Source organism: Erinaceus europaeus, chromosome 11 (assembly GCF_950295315.1).
Source record: "Erinaceus europaeus chromosome 11, mEriEur2.1, whole genome shotgun sequence".
Taxonomy (NCBI): domain Eukaryota; kingdom Metazoa; phylum Chordata; class Mammalia; order Eulipotyphla; family Erinaceidae; genus Erinaceus; species Erinaceus europaeus.
Window position 1 is genome coordinate 114802383 of NC_080172.1, and position 21848 is coordinate 114824230.

Here is a 21848-nt window from a genome sequence, read left to right on the forward strand (position 1 = left end):
CAAAAGGGGAAAAATGGCCTCCAGGAGCCGTGGATTCATGGTGCAGGCACCGAGCTCCAGCAGTAACCCTGGAGGCAAAAAAAAAAATCATTTTTATTTATTGGATAGAGACAGGTGTGGACCCGAGACTCGAACACTGGTCCCTGAGCAGCTTTTTATTTTATTTTTCATCTTTATAGTCAAGACAGAATTTGAGAGGGACGGGGGAGAGATTTAGAGGGAGACAGAGGGGCCAGGCAGTGGCGCACCTGGGTGCAGGCACACATTGCAATGTGCAAGGACCCGGGTTCAAGCCCCCGGTCCCCACCTGCAGGGGGGAAGCTTGACGAGTGGGGAAGCAGGGCTGCAGGCGTCTCTGTGTCTCTCTCTCTCCTCCTCCCCTCTCAGTTTCTTTGTCTCTATCCAATAATAAATAAAGATAAAAAAATTAAAAATAGAGGGAGCCGGGCGGTGGCGCAGCGAGTTAAGCGCAGGTGGCACAAAGCGCAAGGACCGGCATAAGGATCCCGGTTCGAGCCCCCGGCTCCCCACCTGCAGGGGAGTCGCTTCCCAGGCGGTGAAGCAGGTCTGCAGGTGTCTGTCTGTCTCTCGCCCTGTCTGTCTTCCCCTCCTCTCTCCATTTCTCTCTGTCCTATCCAACAACAACGACACCAATAACAACAACAATAAAACAAGAAGGGCAACAAAAGGGAATAAATAAAATACATAAATATTTTTTAAAAAAACAAAGGAGACAGAGAGACACCTGCTGCCCTACTTCACCAACGCAAAACATCCCCCGCCTCCATCCGCCCTGCAGATGGGAACCGCGGGGCTCGAACCCGGGTCCTTGCTTATCTTACCACGCGCGCGGGCCCACCCAAAGCGCGCCCCCGCCCCGGGGCCCCTCGACTTCCGGTGTCACCTCCCAGCGTTCCCACCCTCGCCTCCTGATTGGTTGCCTTCCGGCCTCCTCCCGGCGCGCGCGCGCGCCGCTTCCGCCTCCAGGCCCCGCCCCTCCGCTGCGTCGCCGAAAAGCGAACCGAGCCGGGCGGATGGGCGGGCGGGCTTTACGGCTGCCGCGTTGCGGCGGAGGCGGGGCTTCGGGCGGCCGGCGCGCTTGACGGCAGCCCGTGTGGGAGGCAGGCGGGCGGGCGGGCGGCCACGAGCAGACGCGAGCAGACGCGAGCAGACGCGAGCAGACGGCGGCGGCGCGGGCGGCGGGCGGCGAGCGGCGAGCGAGGGCGGGAGTCGCGGAGCGGCTGGCACGGAGGGCAGGAGCGAGCGGCCCCGCAGCCCCGCGCCGGGCCATGCTGCTCACCGTGTACTGTGTGCGGAGGGACCTCTCCGAGGTGACCTTTTCCCTCCAGGTCGACGCCGACTTCGAGCTGCACAACTTCCGCGCGCTGTGCGAGCTCGAGTCGGGCATCCCCGCCGCCGAGAGCCAGGTACGGCCGGGGCGCCCTCCGCCCTCCGCCCTCCGCCCTCCGCCCTCTGCGGGCTCGTCTCTGCACGCCTCTCCCTCCTGCACCCCCCCCCCACCCCCAGGACTCCCGAGGTGTCTGTCTGTCTGTCTGTCTGTCTGTCTGTCTGGGGCGGGTGGGGGTCGCGCCACCCCCGCCCCCCCCCCCCCGAGAAGCAGCCCCGGGTTTGCAGAAAGCGTTTCCCGCCCCGAAACAGCAGTTCGCCGTCAGCCGGGCGCTGGGTGTTCACCGGGCTGTCTCTCTGTCTGTGTGTCTGTGTGTCTGTGTATGTTTACTTCTTTACGTGTGTGTTTACTGACTTACTGCGGGGAGGGCGCTGCCGCCCTCCCTCTCCCCCCCCGGCCGGACCCGCGAGGCGTCGTTTCCTTTGGATTTCATTTACCTTGACACAGACACCTTTTTGTGCATGAGGGTTTTTTTGGTTTTGTGTGTGTGTGTGTGTGTGTGTGTGTGTGTGTTTGGGGGGGGGGGTCCAGGGGTGGGGAGGGAGTGTGGAAGTGGCTCGCCTTTTTTAAAAAAAAAAAAAAATTTTTTTTTTTTAGAATTATTATTTTTTTAAATGTATTTATTTATTCGTGAGAAAAATAGGAGGAGGAGGAGGAGGAGAGAGAGAGAGAGGAAAGAACCCGCCGTCACTCTTGGTACCATGTGCTGCCGGGGATCGAACTCGGGACCTCCGGACCTCACGCTTTTGAGAGTCTGCGGCTTAGCCACTGCGCCACCTCCCGGACCACCGTGGCATTGATTCCGTACTTACTGATGTATTTTACCAGGGCACTGCTGGGCTCGGGCTTGCGGCGGGGGGTGTGTGTGTGTGTGTCCGTCCGTCCGTCCGTCCGGGATTGGACCTGGGACTTGAGAGCCACAGGCATGACCATGATGCTGTACCCCACACCCGTCTTTTAGTATTTTTATTATTTATTATTATTATTATTATTATTTATTATTGTTTTGCTTGTTTGTTTTTAAAGCAGAGCACTGCTCACCTTGGGCTTGTGAGGGTGCCGGCGACGGGGTGGGGGTTCGACCCAGGGACTTGGGAGTCGCGCCTGCAGGAGAGGGTCTTTGGCATGACCAGCGTGACACCCACACTTGCTGTTTTGAAACCTTTGGGAATAATGTTCTCTGTCTCTCTTTCCCTTTTGGCTGGCGAATGCGGTTCTGGGGTGGTGGTGGTGGTGATGGTGATGATGATGGTGATGATGATGGTGGTGATGATGGTGGTGATGATGGTGATGGTGATGGTGGTGATGATGGTGGTGATGGTGATGATGATGGTGGTGATGGTGATGATGATGATGGTGGTGGTGATGATGGTGATGATGGTGATGGTGATGATGGTGATGATGGTGGTGGTGATGATGATGATGATGGTGGTGGTGATGATGGTGATGATGGTGGTGATGATGATGGTGGTGATGGTGATGGTGGTGGTGATGGTGATGATGATGGTGGTGATGGTGGTGATGGTGATGGTGGTGATGGTGGTGGTGGTGATGGTGGTGGTGATGATGGTGGTGGTGATGGTGGTGATGGTGATGATGATGGTGGTGAAACCAGAGCGCTGCTCTGCTCTGGCTTGTGGCGGTGCGGGGGGCTGAACCTGTGACTTGGAGCCTCAGGCAGGAGAGTCTGTTTGCAGGACCGTGATGCCAGCTCACCCCGCCCTGGTTTAATTCTTTTTTTTTTTTTTTCCTTTCCTTTCCCCTAAGTATTTTATTTATTTTTATTTTTGAGAGAGAAAAAGAGAGAAACACCTGCACTGTTCAGCTCTGGCTTATGGCGGTGCCGAGAACTGAACCTGGGACTTGGGGCCTCAGGCACGAGAGTCTCTTTGCAGGACCGAGACGCAGGCTCACCCTCCAGCCCCGGTTTACAATTCTTATCAAGGCAACTGCTGACTCCATCTCTCTCTCTCTGTCTCTCTCTCTGTCTCTGTCTCCGTCTCCATCCCTCCGTCTCTCTCTCTCCCTCCCTCCCTCTCTCTCTCTCCCTCTCTCTCCATCTCTCCCTCCCTCCCTTTCTCCATCTCTCTCTCTCTCCATCTCTCTCCCCCTCCCTCCCTCCCTTTCTCCATCTCTCTCTCCATCTCTCTCCCTCTCTCCCTCCCTCCCTCTCTCCATCTCTCTCTCTTCCTCCCTTCTCTCCCTCTCTCCCTCCATCTCCATCTCTCCATCTCTCCCTCTCTCCCTCCCTCTCTCCCTCTCTCCATCTCTCTCCCTCTCTCCCCGGCGGCAGCCTCAGATCTTCCCTTCTTCTCCGGGTGGCCATTGGAGTTGTGGTTGACAGCCCCTCGGGTAGGAGGCCGAGCCCTGGAGGGGCGTAGCGTGTCCGGTAGCCTGGCTGCTGCTTTCTGGCTCGGCCGCCCAGCTGGATGAGCCTGACCCTGGAGGTGAAGGAGGCCGTTTCTCGGAAAGATGGGGTCTGCCTCGCTCGCGGAGCGGGGCGGACAGAGGCCGAGAGGCAGGCGGAGAAGGCCTCCCAGACCCGCAGTGTCAGCCTTGCTACCTGCCGGGGCAGGAAAGGGCGAGCGGGCTGCTGCCCCACCGCACTTGGTTCAGCCCTGTCTGGCGATCAGCAGGCGTCCTCCAGCAGCTCGGAAGTGGGAATGATTCCTCAAGACCTGCGGACTTCAGAACTTTGGCATGAAGCTGAACACGAGAAGAGTAAAAAAGCGGTGTTTGTTTCAGGGTGCAGTGTCGTGAATGCGCAGTCTGCCAGGAGCTATGGAGAAATGGGTTTTAGGGGGCCGGGCGGGGGCGCAGCGGGTTAAGCGCAGGTGGCGCAAAGAGCGAGGACTGGAGGAAGGATCCTGGTTCGAGCCCCCGGCTCCCCATCTGCAGGGGAGTCGCTTCCCAGGCGGCGAAGCAGGTCTGCAGGTGTCTATCTTTCTCTCCCCCTCTCTGTCTGTCCCTCCTCTCTCCATTTCTCTCTGTCCTATCCAACAACGACGACATCAATAACAACAACTACAACAATAAAACGAGGGTAACAAAAGGGAATAAATAAATATATTTTTTTAAAAATCCCCATCCCCACCATTTCTTCTGTGAACAGCTAATCCACAAAAAACTTTGGAGCCGATTTCTGTGAACACCCCCCCCCCCCCCCGGGTGGAGGACTAGGCAAAAGCAGTTTAAGCAGAATCAATTCTTTATAAAGGGACCTTTCCAGTATTTCTGTACTTTTTTTTGTTTTTTATTCTTACTATTTATTTTCCCTTTCATTGCCCGTGTTGTTTTATTGTTGTAGTTATTATTGTTGTTGTAATTAATGTCGTCGTTGTTGGATAGGACAGAGAGAAATGGAGAGAGGAGGGGAAGACAGACACCTGCAGACCTGCTTCACCGCCTGTGAAGCGACTCCCCTGCAGGTGGGAAGCCGGGGGCTCGAACCCGGATCCTTAAAAAATTCTTTGTTGTGGGGGCCAGGCGGTGGCGCACCTGGTTGAGCCCACAAGTGACAGTGCTCAAGGACACAGGTTCAAGCCCCGTTCCTACTACCTCTCGAGTGGTGAAGCGGGGCTACAGGTCTCTCTGTCTCTCCCCTCTCAACTCCTCTCTGTATCCTAAATAAACAGATATTTTTAAAGTCTGTTCTTTTTATTTGGTAAGACAAAAGAAAATTTGAGAAAGGAAGGGGGGGAGGAGCCAGAGAGAGACGCCGGCTGCACTGGTTGGCTGCCTTGAAAGCCCCCTGCAAGTGTGGATGGGGCTTGAACCCAGGTCCCTGCACACGGTGATGTGTGGGCTCACCAGGGAGCCACTGCCCAGCCCCTCTGTTGGTTCTTTTACTCTGGTTCTAGTCACTGACCAGCTGGTGAGGGGCACAAAAGTTTTACATGTAAATTTCCTTAGTAGTTATGGGGGCTTATGGAAAGAGAAAGGCTCAAGTAGTCTGCTTCCACGCTTCCTGACATGACCAAACCAAGAATTCTTTTAATTTTCCCTTTTGTTGCCCTTGTTGTTTTTCATTCTTGTTGTAGTTATTGATGTCCTTGTTGTTAGGACAGAGAGAAATGGAGAGAGGTCGGGAAGACAGGGGGAGAGAAAGACAGACGCCTGCAGACCTGCTTCACCGCCTGGGAAGCGACTCCCCTGCAGGTGGGGAGCCGGGGGCTCGAACCGGGATCCTTAAGCCGGCCCTTGCGCTTTGCGCCACCTGCGCTTAACCCACTGCGCCACCGCCCAACTCCCACCAAGAATTCTTAATGAATGAAAGAGGATATTACATTGAACGAATGAATGTTGTGTGGCCAGGATGCAGCCTTCTCTTCCAGCTCTGGAAGTTGGGAAGAACTTAGTTGAGTCACTCACTAGACTAAGTCCAGCTTCTGGCATTGACTGAACTTCCCAAACCAAATCAGCATATGGAACCCCCGGCTCCAGGCGGGAGCCTGTATGGCCTAGCTGTAAACACCTCCTGTTTTTCAAGTTTCTGTTGGAGAATTGTAACCTAACACAGAATCTATTTTTAAGAAGTCTGGGGGCTCTGTTGTCTTTCGGTGGCTTGCCCATGAGGCAGGAACAGGATCCACCCAGGACATGAGTCACTTCCTTTTGCCAAAATCAGAGCAGGCCGCACTCAGGGTTAGGCTATAGTTTTACCCACAAAGAAGATTGGCTTCACTTCCCAGCAGGTCCCTTCCCGGAGTTCTCCCTTTTCAAAGAATATTTTATCACATTTTTGAGACAGATGCAGAGAGAGAGAGATCGAGTTCTCCCTTTTTAACTCAGCTTCCCACCTTGACCTCATTTCTTCTTCTTTCTTCTTCTGATCACTTTTGGGGCTTCACTGCTGCGGAGTGACTTTTTCAGGCAGAGGTAGAGGGAGGAGGCCTCGCTAGGTGGTGGATCTGGGCCTCAGACCTTGGTCTGCACCTGGCAAGGGAGCAGTTATGTCTGCCCGCCTCTCATTTTCAAAGGGATTCCCCCCACACACACTATTCTTTCCCGTCATTCTGTGAGTCTTCTCTGTCAAGGCCTCCTCAGTAAAGACTTATTTATTTATTCCCTTTTGTTGCCCCTGTTTTATTGTTGTAGTTATTATTGTTGTCGATTTTCACATATTCTCATAAATACATTATAGAAAATGTAAAAAAGGGAGCTGGGCGGTAGGTAACGCAGTGGGTTAAGCGCAGGTGGCGCAGAGCACAAGGACCAGCAGAAGGATCCCGGTTCGAGCCCCCGGCTCCCCACCTGCAGGGGAGTCGCTTCACAGTTGGTGAAGCAGGTCTGCAGGTGTCTGTCTTTCCCTGTCTCTGTCTTCCCCTCCTCTCTCCATTTCTCTCTGTCCTATCCAACGACGACATCAATAACAACAATAATAACTACTACTACAAAAAAACTACAAGGGCAACAAAAGGGAAGATAAATAAAAGCTCGAAGTCCCGAGTTTGCTCCCTAGTATTCATTACATGTGCTAGAGCAGTGATGTTCTGGTTTTCCCTCTCCTCTCTTCCTTGAATTTGAAAAGCAAGAAAGCTGCGCTGTCAGCCTTTCTCCATAGCTTTCCAGTTTGTAGCTCTAATGGCCTGACGGCTTCCTAGATAATATGGACCGCCCAGTATTTAACAGTTTGCTTCGTGCCAGGTGTTTACACTGAGGCAACACTGGAGTACTTAGGAGTTTTCCTCTGCTACATTTAAAAAAATATTTTTTTTAAATTAATTTTATATGAGGTTCTTTTTTTTTTTTTTTTCCAGAGCACTACTCAACTCTAGTTTATACTGGTGCAAGGGATTGAACCTAGGACTTTGGACCTCAGGCTCCAGAGTCTCTTTGCATAACTGTGATGCTATCAACCCAACCCAAAAGTTTTATCCTTATTTTCTGTTTTCTTTCTTCTTACTAGAGCCCGGCTCAACTCTGGCTAATGGTGGTATAGGGGATTGAACCTGGGACTTCAGAGCCTCAGACTTGAGTCATAACCATTACGCTACCTCTGCCACTTTTTAAAAAGTATATATATTTATTATTGGCTAGAGACAGAAATGGAGAGGAGAGGGAGAGAGACAGAGAAATACCTGCAGCCCTGCTTCCCCCCCCACCCCCCCCCTGCAGGTAGGGACCAGGGGCTTGACCTCGGGTCCTTGTGCACTGTGATATGAATGCTTAGCCAGGTGTGCCACCGCCTGCCCCCCCCCACTTTTTATTTTAATTTTTATTTTTATTTTTAAAATGGGAACACTGACAAAAAACATAGGATAAGAGGGGTACAATTCCCACCACCAGGGTTCTGTATCCCATCCCTTCCCCAATAGCTTTCCTTTTTTTTTTTTTTTTTAAATATTTCTTCCCTTTTGTTGCCCTTGTTGTTTTAGTCTTGTAGTTATTATTGTTGTCGTTGTTGGAGAGGACAGAGAGAAATGGAGAGAGATGGGGAAGACAGGGGGAGAAAGACAGACACCTGTAGACCGTCATCGCCTGGGAAGCGACTCTTCTGCAGGTGGGGAGCCGGGGGCTTGAACCGGGATCCTTGCGCGGGTCCTTGCACTTCATGCCACCTGCGCTTAACCCGCTGAGCTACCGCCCAACTCCGGCTTTCCTATTCTTTATCCCTCTGGGAGTATGGACCCCGTGTCATCATGGGGAGCAGAAGGTGGAAGGTCTGGCTTCTGTAATTGCTTCCCCGCTGAACATGGGTGTTGACAGGTGGATCCATACTCCCAGCCTGTCTCTCTCTTTCCCTAGTGGGGCGGGGTTCTGGGGAAGCGGAGCTCCAGGACACATTGGTGGGGTTGTCTGTCCAGGGAAGTCAGATTGGCATCATGGTAGCATCTGTAACCCGTTGACTGAAAAAGAGTTAAGATATAAAACGGAACAAATTGTTGCCTAATCATGAACCTAAAGGCTAGAATATTGCAGGTGAAGATTTGGGGTCTCCATCTTGGAAATAGCTAGTAGGTCTATTTTAGTTATATTCCAAAGGGCCCATGACTTTACTAGTTTTTGCCTGAGCCTGACATCTGATATGCAGGTGGACCCAGGTTATTGTCTGGAGACATGATGTCATGGCTGGAAAAAAGGCTAGGAAGCTGGATCAGGGAAGAGGATCAGGGAAGACAGTAGCTCCCAAATATGGGAAAAGTGTCTAAATGTTGTTGACTATTAACCCCACTGATTGGATCTGGGCCCCATATTTAGCTTAGGAGCCTATGTAACCTCTGCATCCCTGTAGTATACTATTTATTTTATTTATTTTTTTACCAGAGCACTGCTTAGCTCTGGCTTATGGTGGTGCAGGGATTGAACCTGGGGCTTTGGAGCCCGTTTATTTTATTTTAAGGGGAGAAAGACCAGAGCATTGCTCAGCTTTGGCTAATGGTGGTACTGGGGATCGAATCTGGGACCTCAGAGCCTCAGGCATAAAAGTCTTCTGCCTAACAATAATGCTGTCTCCATAGCCCACCGTCCCCCTTTCTGATTATTTTTTTCAGGATAATTTTTTTCCGCCCCAGACCCCTGCTCAACTCTGGCTTATGGTGGTGTGGGGGATTGAATTTGGGACTTCAAGCCTCAGGCATGAGTCTCTTTGTATAACCCTTAAGCTATCTCCTCTCCCCCCAACTCACCCTAGGACAAATTCTTAAGTATGAATTAATTTTATTAGGGGCTGGGTAGTGACGCACCTGGTTGAGTGCACATGTTACAATGTGCAAGGATCCAGGTTGGAGCCCCCTGTCCCCACCTGCAGGGGGAAAAGCTTTGCCAGTGGTGAAGCAGAGCTGCAGGTGTCTCCGTCTCTCTCCCTCTCTCCCTTCCTCTCATGATTTCTGACTGTCTCTATCTAACAAATAAACGATAATTTAAAAAAATATTTTATTTAAAATTTTGTTCCATTTATTATTACTAGAGCACTGTTGAGCGTTGGCTTGTGGTGCAGGACATTGAACCTGAAACTCTGGAGCCTTAGCATGAGTGTCTTTTTGCATAACCACTGTGCTGTCCTCTGCCCCTTAGGTAGAAAATTGTGAAGTCTTTTGAAAGGTTAGTAGTTCCCAGTGCCAGGTTATTCTCTGTTCTGCGTGGCTATATGGAGATCTTTTGGCATGTCGGAGACTCTTGACAGAACTTTGAAGCCATTCAGGTGTGGTTCTGAGCATGTAGTCACGGCCAGTTTAGGGTCCTTGATGCTCAAGTGTCTCGTTTTAATTTCATTATTGGGGGATTACTGCTTACTGCTTTGCAGTCAACAGTAAGATACAGTAGTCTGTACATGCGAAACATCGCTCAGTCTCCCACATTAACAGTTCAGCCCCCACTAGGTCCTCCTCTACCATCATGCACCAGAGACTTGTGCTTTGGTGCAGCAGAAGTGTCTTGTTCAAGAACTATGAGAGAGCGAGAGAGCACCTGTGGACTGCATTTCTTTTCCCTCACTATCTCTGTCCCTCTCTGGAAAAGCTGGCCCAGTGATGACCACAAAAAGGCTTTAAAGTTTTGGCCCTCCTTCAGAAAGCTTTTCCGGTTGTATGCTACAGGCTTGAGCGTCGTACTCATCAGTGGGTTGTCAAGTGTTGATTAGGATTTATCTAGGGTACCTCATTTGATTTAAGTACAACGATTAATAATCCTGCAGATTAAGACTGGAGCGATTATATTTTTTAACTGGCAGCACTTGAATCTTGTACTTTCTAAAAATTTTGAATCAGGCATTATAAGTGGTGTAGATGTCACCAATGCCATTAGACTCTGTTTTGTTTTTTTTATTTCTTTATTGGGGAATTAATGTTTCACATATATTCTGGTTATTAGTCTCTTGTCTGATGTATGGCATGTAAAGATCTCCCATTCTGTGAGGGGTCTCTTGGTTGGGGTAGTAGTTTCTTTAGCTGTGCAGAAGCTTTTTAATTTGATGTATTCCCATAGGTTTATACTTGCCTTAGTCTTCTTTGTAATTAGATTCGTTTCATTGAAGATGTCTTTAAAATTTATGTAAAAAAGAGTTCTGCCAATATTTTCCTCTAAGTATCTGATAGTTTGTGGTCTAACATCCAAGTCCTTGATCCACTGGGAATTTACTTTTGTATATGGTGAAATACAGTAGTTCAGTTTCATTCTGCTGCATGTTTCAACCCATTTGTCCAACACCATTTGTTGAAGAGACTCTGCTTTCCCCATTTAATAGTCTGGGCACCTTTGTCAAAGATTAGATGTCTATAGGTGTAGACAAAGACTCAGATTTAAGTAAACTATTGGTCTAGTAGATTTTTTAAAAAATATTTTATTTATTTTCCTTTTTTGTTGCCCTTGTTTTTATCATTGTTGTGGTTATTGTTATTGATGTTGCCAGATAGGACGGAGAGAAATGGGAAGCCTGTGGACTTGGGAGCGTCAGTCTGGAAGGTCTTTCTGCACGACCTTCGTGCTACCTCCCCCAGCCCGTGGTGTCCCCTTGGCGATTTTTCCATACTTGGGGGCTTTACGAGGTCGATGTCTGCGGGGTTGATGTTTCTCGCTTAGCTCTTCTTGCCACAGACCTCAGCTTGTGACCCGTCATTTCCGATTTGTGATTTACCCCCGACAATCCACGAGAGAGAGCGCCCAGGCGGTGCAGTCTTGCCGTGCACTGTCGGGGATTGCCGGCCTCGGGAAGCAGGCAGCTAGCAGGACGAGGACGGTCCGCTGCACTTCATTTTAACTTCGCAGCTGAGGATGAGAACCAGTGGCCCTTTTTCACTTCCTAGCTATAGTTTATAGGGTTTAATGGGGTCTCTAACTCTGCAGATAAGGTTTTTGCTTCTCCGGAGAAATACTGACTTTGGAAGGAACCGGATTTGGTTTCCTGCTAGTAGGTGGGAACCGGAGACTGACACAGGTCCTAGTGCGCCCCGACACGTGCGCGCCACTGCTGCCTGGCACCACAGAAGAGTAGAGTTTAAAAGTTCTAGTACACAGAAAAAAAGAAATACACACACACACACACACACACACACAGCTCTGTGAGTTGAGGTTAAGCTTACTGTGAGAATCACTGTGTGTGTGTGTGTAAGGTCAAAGTTGTATGGGGCCGGTGGTGGCACACCTGGAAGTGCCTACTCTTAGCTCTCCCCATCTCAGGTTCTCTCTTCTATCAAGATAAAGTTTAAAATAAAAGAAATGCTTTTGAAACAAGTCAGAGTTGTGTGCCATCTACACAGTGACAAACATAATTAAAACGGGAGAGGGTGGGCACCAGTCAGTGTGCAGGGCGCGCGTCCCTCCTTGGCGAGCAGAGAGAGAGGATGAACTAGGGACGCCGTCCTGGCACGTGCAGTCGCAGGGATCAAACCCGGGACCCGGTGTGCAAGAATCCAGGACTCCGTCCTGCCGAGGAAGATGGAGTTGTACTCACTGTTTGCATGGCCCAGCCCGGCTGTTCTTTCAGCAAATAAATACTTGGGTGTTGTGTACACAGCAGACGCCGGTCTAGGAATGTTGGGAGTCCTGAGCAACGCAAAATCCTTGTCAACAAGCACTTCATATGTGTGAGGAATTTACTTTATTTAATTTAATGTTTTAAAATATTTATTCCCTTTTGTTGCCCTTGTTTTATTGTTGTAGTTATTATTGTTATTATCGATGTCATTGTTGTTGGACAGGACAGAGAGAAATGGAGAGGGGAGGGGAAGACAGAGAGGGGGAGAGAAAGACAGACACCTGCAGACCTGCTTCACCGCCTGTGCAGCGACTCCCCTGCAGGTGGGGAGCCGGGGGCTCGAACCGGGATCCTTAGGCCGGTCCTTGTGCTTTGCACCACGTGCGCTTAACCCGCTGCGCTACCGCCCGACTCCCTAATTTAATTTTGATAGGCAGAGGGAGAGAGTGAAAGAGACCACAGCGCTGCAGCTTCAGTGTGGATGCTAGGCTGGGCTGTGTACATGGCTGTTTCACTGGTCCAAGGGATGGATGGCAGCGGGGTGGAGAGGGAGAGAGTGTGTGAGAGACAGTGTGTGTGTGTGTGTGTGTGTGTGTATAGGGATAAATTGAGAAGAGAGGGAGAAAGACACCTGCAGCCCTGCATCGCCACTTGTGAACCATCCCCCCTGCAGGTGGGGACCTGAGGTCCCTGCAGATTGTGACATATGTGCTCCACCAAGTACCCCTCCAGGCTACAGTTTTTTATTTTTATTTTCCCTCTCGTTGCCCTTGTTGTTTTATTGTTGTAATTATTATTGTTGTCATTGATGACAGAGAGAAGTGGAGAGAGGAGGGGAAGACAGAGGGGGAGAGAAAGACAGACACCTGCAGACCTGCTTCACCGCCTGTGAAGTGACACATGGTTCCACATTTAGAAAGAGAGAGAGAGAGAGAGAGAGAGAGAGAGAGAGAGTGATCGAGCATCTGGAGTGACAGTGGGGCCTCGGTCGTTGTCTGTCGCCTGCAGGCGCATGAAGAGAACAAGAGCAAGTGAGCCGGGCGGGGCGGGGTGAGGAGAGGGGCTGGCAGCGGGTTGTGTGGGCCAGGAGGAGAGGGGAAGGGTCTGATGTCTCTGTCCCTTCAGCCCCATGTGTCTGTCCTTTGTGCTGCTGCGGGACTGGGGTGGAAGCGGGCGTCTCCCGTCCGAGGCCCGCAGTTGCCTGCTGAGCCGCACCCCGGCCCCGCCCGGACTTGGCTTCTCTCGGGGTTGTGCTGCGGAGCTGCTCCCAGGCGGTGCGACCGGGAGCTTCACGCCGGGTGAGGAGAAGGCTAATCGGGGTCTCGCTGGCTTTTGTGCCATCTTCTCGGTGCTTTATACTGTGTTAAAAACTTTTTTTTTTCCTTTTCTCTTAGATTGTCTATGCTGAAAGACCCCTCACAGACAACCACAGGTCACTGGCTTCTTATGGCTTGAAAGACGGGGATGTTGTGATCCTGCGACAGAAGGAGAGCGCAGAGCCTCGTCCTCCAGTTCATTTCCCAAGTAAGATCCTTCGTGATGTTCAGTGATGTTCAGCGTCCGGGAGGGAGAGGGAGAGGGACAGGGAGAGGGAGAGGGAGAGGATCATGGGGCTGGGACAGCATAATGGTTCAGAGACTGACACGGTCGAGGTCCTGACTGCAAGCCCCTTGCAGCTATGAGACCCTGGATCCACTTGAGGTCCTCTTCAGTGAGATTTCCTCATGTTAGGTACTTGCCACAGTCGATCCAGTTTCTAGTGTTTTGTTTGTTTGTTTGTTTTTTCCCTTCAGGCTTATTGCTGGGCTTGGTGCCTGCACCGTGAATCCACCGCTCCTGGAGGCCATTTTTCCCCCTTTTTGTTGCCCTTGTTGTTGTAGCCTTGTTGTGGCTATTATTATTGCCATTGTTGATATTGTTCGTTGTTGGATAGGACAGAGAGAAATGGAGAGACGGGGAGAGAAAGACAGACACCTGCAGACCTGCTTCACCGCCTGGGAAGCGACTCCCCTGCAGGTGGGGAGCTGGGGACTCAAACTGGGATCCTTACGCCTATCCCTGTGCTTTGTGCCACATGTGTTTAACCCACTGCGCCACCGCCCGACCCCTTGTTTTTTTTTTGTTTTTTTTTAATCTTAATGAGAAAGACACAGAGAGGGAGAGGAGACACCAGAGCTCAGCTCTGGCTTTCGGTGGTGCTGGGGATTGAACCGGGGACCTCAGAGCCTCAGGCTTGAAAGGCTTTTGTATATCCATTATGTTGTCTCCCTAGCCCGCTTCTAGTGTTTATGTGAGAATATTGATTGTTTAAGCATTAGATTTTATTTGATTTTATTTTATTTTGCATTGCTGAGGTCTCAGACCTGTGACTCGCACCGCTGGTGGATCAACTGTTTCTTTTTTCAGATAGAGGGAGAAAGGCAAAGACATCCTCCACTCGTGAAATTTCCCTTGTCCTGTGGTTTTCGCATATTTAGTGCTGAGACGCAGACCCAGGGCCTTGTGTGGCAAAGCATGGCGATATATATATGTAGTCTTTGAGAGGGATAGAGGATGGTACATATCCTTTGTGTGTGCCCCCCAATATTTATTATTTTTTAATTTGATTGGACAGAGCAATGAAGAGGGAGAGACAGTTACATCATTGCTTCACCTCTTGTGCAGCCTCCCAGCCTCTGAGGTGAGGGCTGGGGACTTGAACCCGAGTCCTCGTGCGTGGTCATCTGTGCACTCGCCCAGCTGCGCTGGCCCCCAGCCCCTGTGCTGTGATTTCTGACCGACTCCTGCTGCCTGGTGTCTGGCCTTCGGCTGCAGCCTCTCAGGCATTTTCCGGCTTGATGCCAACATTGCCGGGATCCTCGTGGCACTGTGAGGGACGAGACCCTCCGCTCAGTTGTAGTCGGCAACAGATGGAGCTCGGAAAACAAGTCATGTTTCTCACCAAGGCGCAGGGGTTACAAGTTCAGTGCTTTTTTTTTTTTTTTTAATTTATTTTCCCTTTTGTTGCCCTTGTTTTTCATTGTTGTTATTGATGTCGTTATAGGACAGAGAGAAATGGAGAGAGGTGGGGAAGACAGAGAGGGGGAGAGAAAGACAGACACCTGCAGACCTGCTTCACCGCCTGGGAAGCGACTCCCCTGCAGGTGGGTAGCCGGGGGCTCAAACCGGGATCCTTATGCTGGTTTTTGCGCTTTGCACCACGTGGGCTTAACCCGCTGCGCTACCGCCGGACTCCCAGCTCAGTGCTTTTGTACTCATTGCCCTGACGGCGCTGGCCCACCAGCTGTGCTGCTGATCAGTCACAAGCAGCCTCGGGCAGGAGTGGAGGCGGGGTAGAGTGCACACTTTGAATGCTTGAGGCAGACACCCGGAGAACAGAGAGAGAGAAACTTGCTTTGGTTCCACCTAGAGTCATTGTTGCGGTCGGGGATCTGCTCGCCCGGACTTGGCAGTCTTGTCTCTGAAACCCGCAGTTGTGTGGGCATGTTTGGTTTTGGTTCTGATGGGGTAGGGCGGTTCTGCATTTTTCTGCAGATGTTCAAGAAGTCATGATCTTTAAAAAAAAAAAAGAAGTCATGATCTACGTGACGTTTTTAAGGTTCTGATGCAGACATGCGCTCTGTTGTATTTTATTTAGCTTTTATTGGAGGAAATGTTTTACAAGGCGATTTCTGGCTCAGATTTTGGCCGGCAGGTCCTCTTCCCTCCTGCCCGCCCACCCGCCAGGGCCTCGCGCGTGCGCACGCTCACTGCTCCTAGGTTGCCTTTTTTTTTTTATTTTTTATTTTTATTTATCTAATTTGATAGGATAAATGGAGAGGAAAGGGGAATAGTGAAGGGGGAGAAGCCGAAATACCTAATAGCTGCAGCCCCGTTTCACCGGCTTGTGAAGCTTTCCCCTGCGGGTGAGGACCGGGGACTTGAACCACTGAAGCTGCCTTCCGAGCTTGGGGCTGAGCCTGGATCCAGTACGGCAAGGCGAGGCCCTTCTGAGCACCCGGTGTGCCCGCTGTGTTGCCGGAGAGGAGGCCGCTCAGCCCGGAGAGGCAGATAGAGGGGATTCCAGCCCTGCCTGCCTGCCTGCCTGCCCGCCCGCCCGCCCGCCCGCCCGCCTAACCACCTCCTGGGCCTTGTGCCGCGTGTTTTCTCTTTTTTAACTTGAATCTCTAGGTTGCTTGTTTAGTTTTCTTTTCAGAAGGATTTATTTATGAGAGAGGAGGAGAGTGACAACTGGAGCATCACTCCGGATCGCACTAAGGCCCCCATGCTCGAGGGTCCGACACCTGACCCACCTGACCCACCTGACCCACGGCGCTCCTTCCCACACGGCTCTTAGTCTAGTCGTCGGGGTTATGTCACTCAGCACAAAATTCGTTTTTTATTTACTTGATAGAGACAGGCAGAAATTGAGGGGGGAGGGGGAGATGGGGAGAGAGACAGAAAAACACCAACAGCCCTGCTTCACCGCTTGTGAAAGTTTCCCCCTGCAGATGGGGACCAGGGGCTTGAACCTGGGACCTTGTGCACTGTAACATGTGCACTCAACCCACTCCCCGGCCCCAGCCCCCACTTTTGGATGGAGAGTCTGACACTAGTGCACTAGCACGAAACGTCCCCCCGTGCTTCCTCTGGTGTCCTGGGGCTCCCATGTGGTGTGTGGGGCCCCAGCCTGGGTACTTAGCACGGCGAGGCAGGCACCCTCCCAGATGGGCCATCTCGCCAGTCCAGCATAGCTGCCTTCAGGGTTATTCTGAAGTCTGAGTGTAGGCACGGTGACTGACCATTACCGGAACTGACAGAGGTCTGATCGTGGCCTCCGGGTGAAGGAGAGACAGGTGAGGGAGAAGGCTCACTCAGCACAGGCATCAGGAGCCACAGAGAACCACCTCCGTCTAAGTCGCGTGACTTTTAAAGATATGGTAGCTGGGACTGGGTGGGGACTGGGGACTGGGGCTCTGAGGTACCAGACCCGCCTAAGGATCCCGGTTCCAGCCCCTAGCTCCCCACCTGCAGGAGGGTCGCTTCACAGGCGGTGAAGCAGGTCTGCAGGTGTCTGTCTTTCTCTCCCCCTCTCTGTCTTCCCCTCCTCTCTCCATTTCTCTCTGTCCTATCCAACAACGACGACATCAGTAATAACTACAACATTAAAACAACAAGGGCAACAAAAGGGAATAAATAAATAAATATTTAAAAAAAAAATAGATCATGGTGTCTGAATGGTGACAGACTCCTGGTTTCAACACAAAGCTTCTATTCATCCTGACAGACTAGAAGCCCCCCCCCAGCCTGTCCCTCCCCAAACTGGATTACAGCAGCCCCTTGGGGCTGCCACCAACCGCCCACAGGTATTGTGATTCTACTCTCCCAGCCAGAACCAGATCTTCCTTTGGTTTTGAGTCCTTGAGGTGGTTAGTTCTGGAGAGCTAACCTTGCTGTTTCTCTCTGGACAAGACAACCCGCAGGGCAGGGCAGGGCAGGGCAGGGCGGCTGGTCTCTGAGGTGCTTGTTTTACGCAGCACTGCACTCCTCGCTCTGGTGTATGGTGGTTGCAGGGGTTGAATTTGGTATCTCAGAGCCCCAGGCACGAGAGCTGTTTGCATAACCATTATGGTATCTCCCCTGCCTGGGTTTTTTGTGATTTTTGGGTTTTTAAAAAATTTTTATTGCTCTGAAGTGAGTAGTCTCCCAAGATGAGGGGAACAGAGCTGGAGATAAACTTTTCTCCGTACAGAGTGGACCCACCCAGGTATGTCTTCCTCATTGGTGCAGATCTAGCTCCCTCAGAGAGGGAGAGGGAGAGGGAGAGGGAGAGGGAGAGGGAGAGGTGTTTCACTGCAGCTTTTCCTCGTCTGTTAGTTCACATGCGCACGCACAGGCCCAGCTGCCAGGTGAAGTCCATTTGCAGAAACCGGAGGTTCAGCCTCCCTGAGGCTTGGAGACTCAGACCTGGGGCAACCGAGGACTGAGGAAACGAGGATTCACTGAATCTCGGCCCTCACGCTGGTTTCCCATCTCCTCCCTTTCTCCTAAGAGCTTAGTTGAGACTTACGGGCTGTTCTTTCACTTACCAGGCGCGGTTTAGTCATCTTTTTTTTTTTCCTTTTAACTATTCATATTCTGGGCATTTCATGGAAGTGGGGTGGACGACATGTGGGTCCTTTGTGCAGACCCCGCCGTCCCCTGTTTCGCATCCCTCCCTTTTAACAAGACCAGGTCAGTCTGTAGTACAGAACTGGGAGTCGGCACCGCCGAACCTCTCAACTGTTGATACCCGTATCACGGAGAACCCCTGCAGGCGTTTTCTCCCTGAATGATCACACCCAACCCCTCCCTACATAGTATTCTGAATTGCCTATGGTGTCAGAACTCTTTAAAACATATTTGAACACATGGACAAAGACTACTTCCAGAAACAGAAAGTTAACGTTTATTGGGCCTAGCTTTGATTTCTTTTCTTTTTCTTTTTTTTTTTAAGATTTTATTTATGAGAAACATAGGACAAGAGAAAAAGAGTCAGCCATCACTCTGGTACATGTGCTGCCGGGGACTGAACTCAGGACCTCATGCTTGAGAGTCCAATGCTTTATCCACTGTGCCTACTCCCAGACCACTCTTGTTTTTTTTTTTTTTTTTAAAGCCCAAAATTTGGGTCACTACCATGGTCTGCTCCAACTCCCTTTCCTTACCAGTTCACTCTGTAGTCTCTATTATTAACCTTTTTAATTTCTTCAGTTTGGCTAGAGACAGAAATTGAGAGGAAAGGGAGAGATACCTGCAGCCCCGTCTCAGTGCTCCTGATGGGGGCCGCGGCCCTTTGGCCCACCGCGACGTGTCCGCCCGGGCCTTGATTTGCAAATCCGCGAGCAAGAGAACGGGTGATAGAGCGAGAGAACGGGTGATAGAGCGAGAGTGCAGGTGATAGAGCGAGAGAACGGGTGATAGAGCGAGAGTGCAGGTGATAGAGCGAGAGAACGGGTGATAGAGCGAGAGTGCAGGTGATAGAGCGAGAGAACGGGTGATAGAGCGAGAGTGCAGGTGATAGAGCGAGAGAACGGGTGATAGAGCGAGAGTGCAGGTGATAGAGCGAGAGAACGGTGATAGAGCGAGAGTGCAGGTGATAGAGCGAGAGTGCGGGTGATAGAGCGAGAGTGCAGGTGATAGAGCGAGAGAACGGGTGATAGAGCGAGTGCGGGTGATAGAGCGAGAGAACGGGTGATAGAGCGAGAGTGCGGGTGATAGAGCGAGAGAACGGGTGATAGAGCGAGAGTGCAGGTGATAGAGCGAGAGAACGGGTGATAGAGCGAGAGTGCAGGTGATAGAGCGAGAGAACGGGTGATAGAGCGAGAGTGCAGGTGATAGAGCGAGAGAACGGGTGATAGAGCGAGTGCGGGTGATAGAGCGAGAGAGAACGGTGATAGAGCGAGTGCGGGTGATAGAGCGAGAGAGAACGGTGATAGAGCGAGTGCGGTCGCCAGGTACTGTTGGGACACACGCAGCTGTTTTGTCTCGGAGTCGCCGGCAGCAGACTGAGTCCCTTCTCCCCGACAGGCTTACCGCGCATAGACTTCCGCAGCATCGCCGTGCCTGGCACCTCCGGCCCCCGCCAGCCCCCGCCAGCAGGAGCGCAGCAGCCCCGCTCGGCTCCCGGGGAGCTGGGCTCGTCTCCTCAGGGCTTGGACAACCCGGCGCTGCTGCGAGACATGCTGCTGGCCAACCCCCATGAGCTGTCCTTGCTGAAGGAACGCAATCCGCCCTTGGCGGATGCTCTGCTCAGCGGAGACCTCGGTAAGCGGGTGCGGGTGCGTGTGTGCTGTGGGGTCCCAGCAGGTCCCAGCAGGTGGTCCCACAGACGATCCCAGCAGGCGCAGGGGCTGGAGCACCGGCTGTGTCCCATCCCGTGCCGATGTTTTAAACCTGTGCGGTTCAGTTGCTCAAAGGGAGAATCTCTAAGGCGGCTGGTGCTGATTGAAAAACTAAGTTTAAGAATTTATTCATTAATGACTAGAGAGAGGCAGAGGGAGGGAGGGAGGGAGGGAGAGAGAGAGAGAGAGAGAGGAGAGAGAGAGAGAGAGAGAGAGAGAGAGAGAGAGAGAGGCCAGAACAGCTCTCTGGCACTTGAAACTAGTGGTTGGACACCTCATCTGCTGTGTCGCCTTACAAGTCCCCGTTGAAACGTTTTAGTCACCTTGATGACCATAGTTTTCTCTGTGAATTTCCCCGATTTTACTCTTAAAGTTCATGAAGACATACTGATGGAATTTAAAAACTCATTTTTCAACTAAAAGGGAAAAAAAAGGCACTTGTCCAAGAGAGAGTTCAGAGATCACTGCTCATCTCTGACGTATGATGGTGCTGGGGGGCCTTGAACTTGGGACCTCTGGGGTCTCGGGCACGAAGTCTGGTGTGCTCGCTCTGTACTGCCCCCACCCTCCGCTCACCTTTTTTTTTTTAATGTTTTTTTTTTTTCTAACCCTTTGGATAACAGGAACTGTAACTTTCTTTTTTTAAATTTTTTAATATTTATTTATTCCCTTTTGTTGCCCTTGTTTTATTGTTGTTGATGATGTCGTTGTTGTTGAATATGACAAGAGAGAAATGGAGAGAGGGGGAGAGAAAGACAGACACCTGCAGACCTGCTTCACTGCCTGTGAAGCGACTCCCCTGCAGGTGGGGAGCTGGGGGCTAGAATCGGGATCCTTAAGCTGGTCCTTGTGCTTTGTGCCACCTGTGCTTAACCTGCTGCGCTACCACCCGACTCCCTCAGCTCACCTTTTTACGCTCCCAGCTTTATTGAAACCAGCTTTTAAGTTGAGGTAATAATTTACCTACAGAAGAAATGTACAGACCTTAAATAAGTAAATTGAGTTTTAGCAAATTCTGATAGCCACCACTTCAGTGAAGATACAGAACCAATTCTTTTACTTTTAAAATTTTTTTATTTATTATCAAATAAGAGGCAGGGAAATTGAGAGGGGAGGAGGGAAAGACAGAAAGAGACACCTGCAGGTGGGGACCAGGGGCTCGAACCTCCAGCCTTGCGCACTGTAATGTGTGCTTAACCAGGTGCGCCCCCGCCTGGTCCCGAAACAACCAGTTCTGTCCTCCAGCAAGTTCCTTGTGTTCTTATCCAGTCCGTCTCCACTCACAGGCTACCACTGTTCTAGTACTCAGTCAGGACGTTTACATTTGCCATTATTTGAAGTTTATAGAGTCAGGTTTGTCTGTCCTCCGGTCTGTCCTCTTGTGCTAGGCTTCCTTCACTCGGTGTTTTTTAGATTCCATCGTTGTGTGTGTTAGTAGTTCATATAACCATTACTGTTGCTCTTAGTTTCTTGTGTGGTGTATCTAATAGCCAGAACCCGTGATTTTTGGCACAATTACATCTATACATGTGATTGTATCACCGTTTACGAAATAACAAAATAAAGGTTCTTGGAATACACACCTTTAAATGGAGCATTTTTATCGTAACGTGGTCTTTCTGCCCAGTACCCATTAGAAGGTGAGAGTAGTTGGCGTTTAATTCTTCTGGTTTGAAGTCAGAGAATATTGCTGAGGAGATGGAGAGGTGGGAGGGGGGGTATTACAGGAATAAATGCGTCCTGCAGATCCTTCCTTCCTTTATACTGGATGCGGGTGAAGACTGACTCATCTTGCCTCAGTCTAGAAAGTAAACGTAATCGCCCATTTCAAATCATCATAAAGCACACCGCGTGTCTCTGATGGTTGTGTTCTGATGATTTGCTTGCGGTGGGAAGGTACTGATGAAGAATTCAAATGCAACGCTACTTAAGGACCCTCTCTCTTAATTGCCGTAGAGAAGTTTTCGAGGGTCCTGGTGGAACAGCAGCAGGACCGTGCCCGGAGAGAGCAAGAACGGATCCGTCTCTTTTCTGCTGACCCTTTTGATCTCGAAGCTCAGGCAAAGATAGAAGAAGACATAAGGTAACGCATGGGCCTCACCAACCCAGCCCTCAAGGGCCCAGCCTGAGGATGCAGGTCTCCCCGGGACACTATTCGCCTCCA

At 50.9% G+C, this 21848-nt stretch overlaps 1 protein-coding gene across 3 annotated transcripts in view; it reads left to right on the forward strand.

The window, feature by feature from the left end:
• The first annotated feature begins 1202 nt into the window (after positions 1 to 1202).
• Positions 1203 to 21848, forward strand: part of LOC103114082 (protein DDI1 homolog 2) — a 43824-nt gene continuing 23178 nt past the window's right edge. For 2 of the 3 annotated variants that reach the window (XM_060202322.1, XM_060202323.1), the window contains exons 1-4: positions 1203 to 1427; positions 13217 to 13346; positions 19371 to 19607; positions 21641 to 21767. In XM_060202322.1, coding sequence (XP_060058305.1) covers positions 1290 to 1427; positions 13217 to 13346; positions 19371 to 19607; positions 21641 to 21767 — 632 coding nt within the window. In that variant the 5' untranslated portion in view covers positions 1203 to 1289. The remainder of the gene's footprint in view (positions 1428 to 13216; positions 13347 to 19370; positions 19608 to 21640; positions 21768 to 21848) is intronic. The other variant, XM_016188423.2, reaches the window with a different exon arrangement.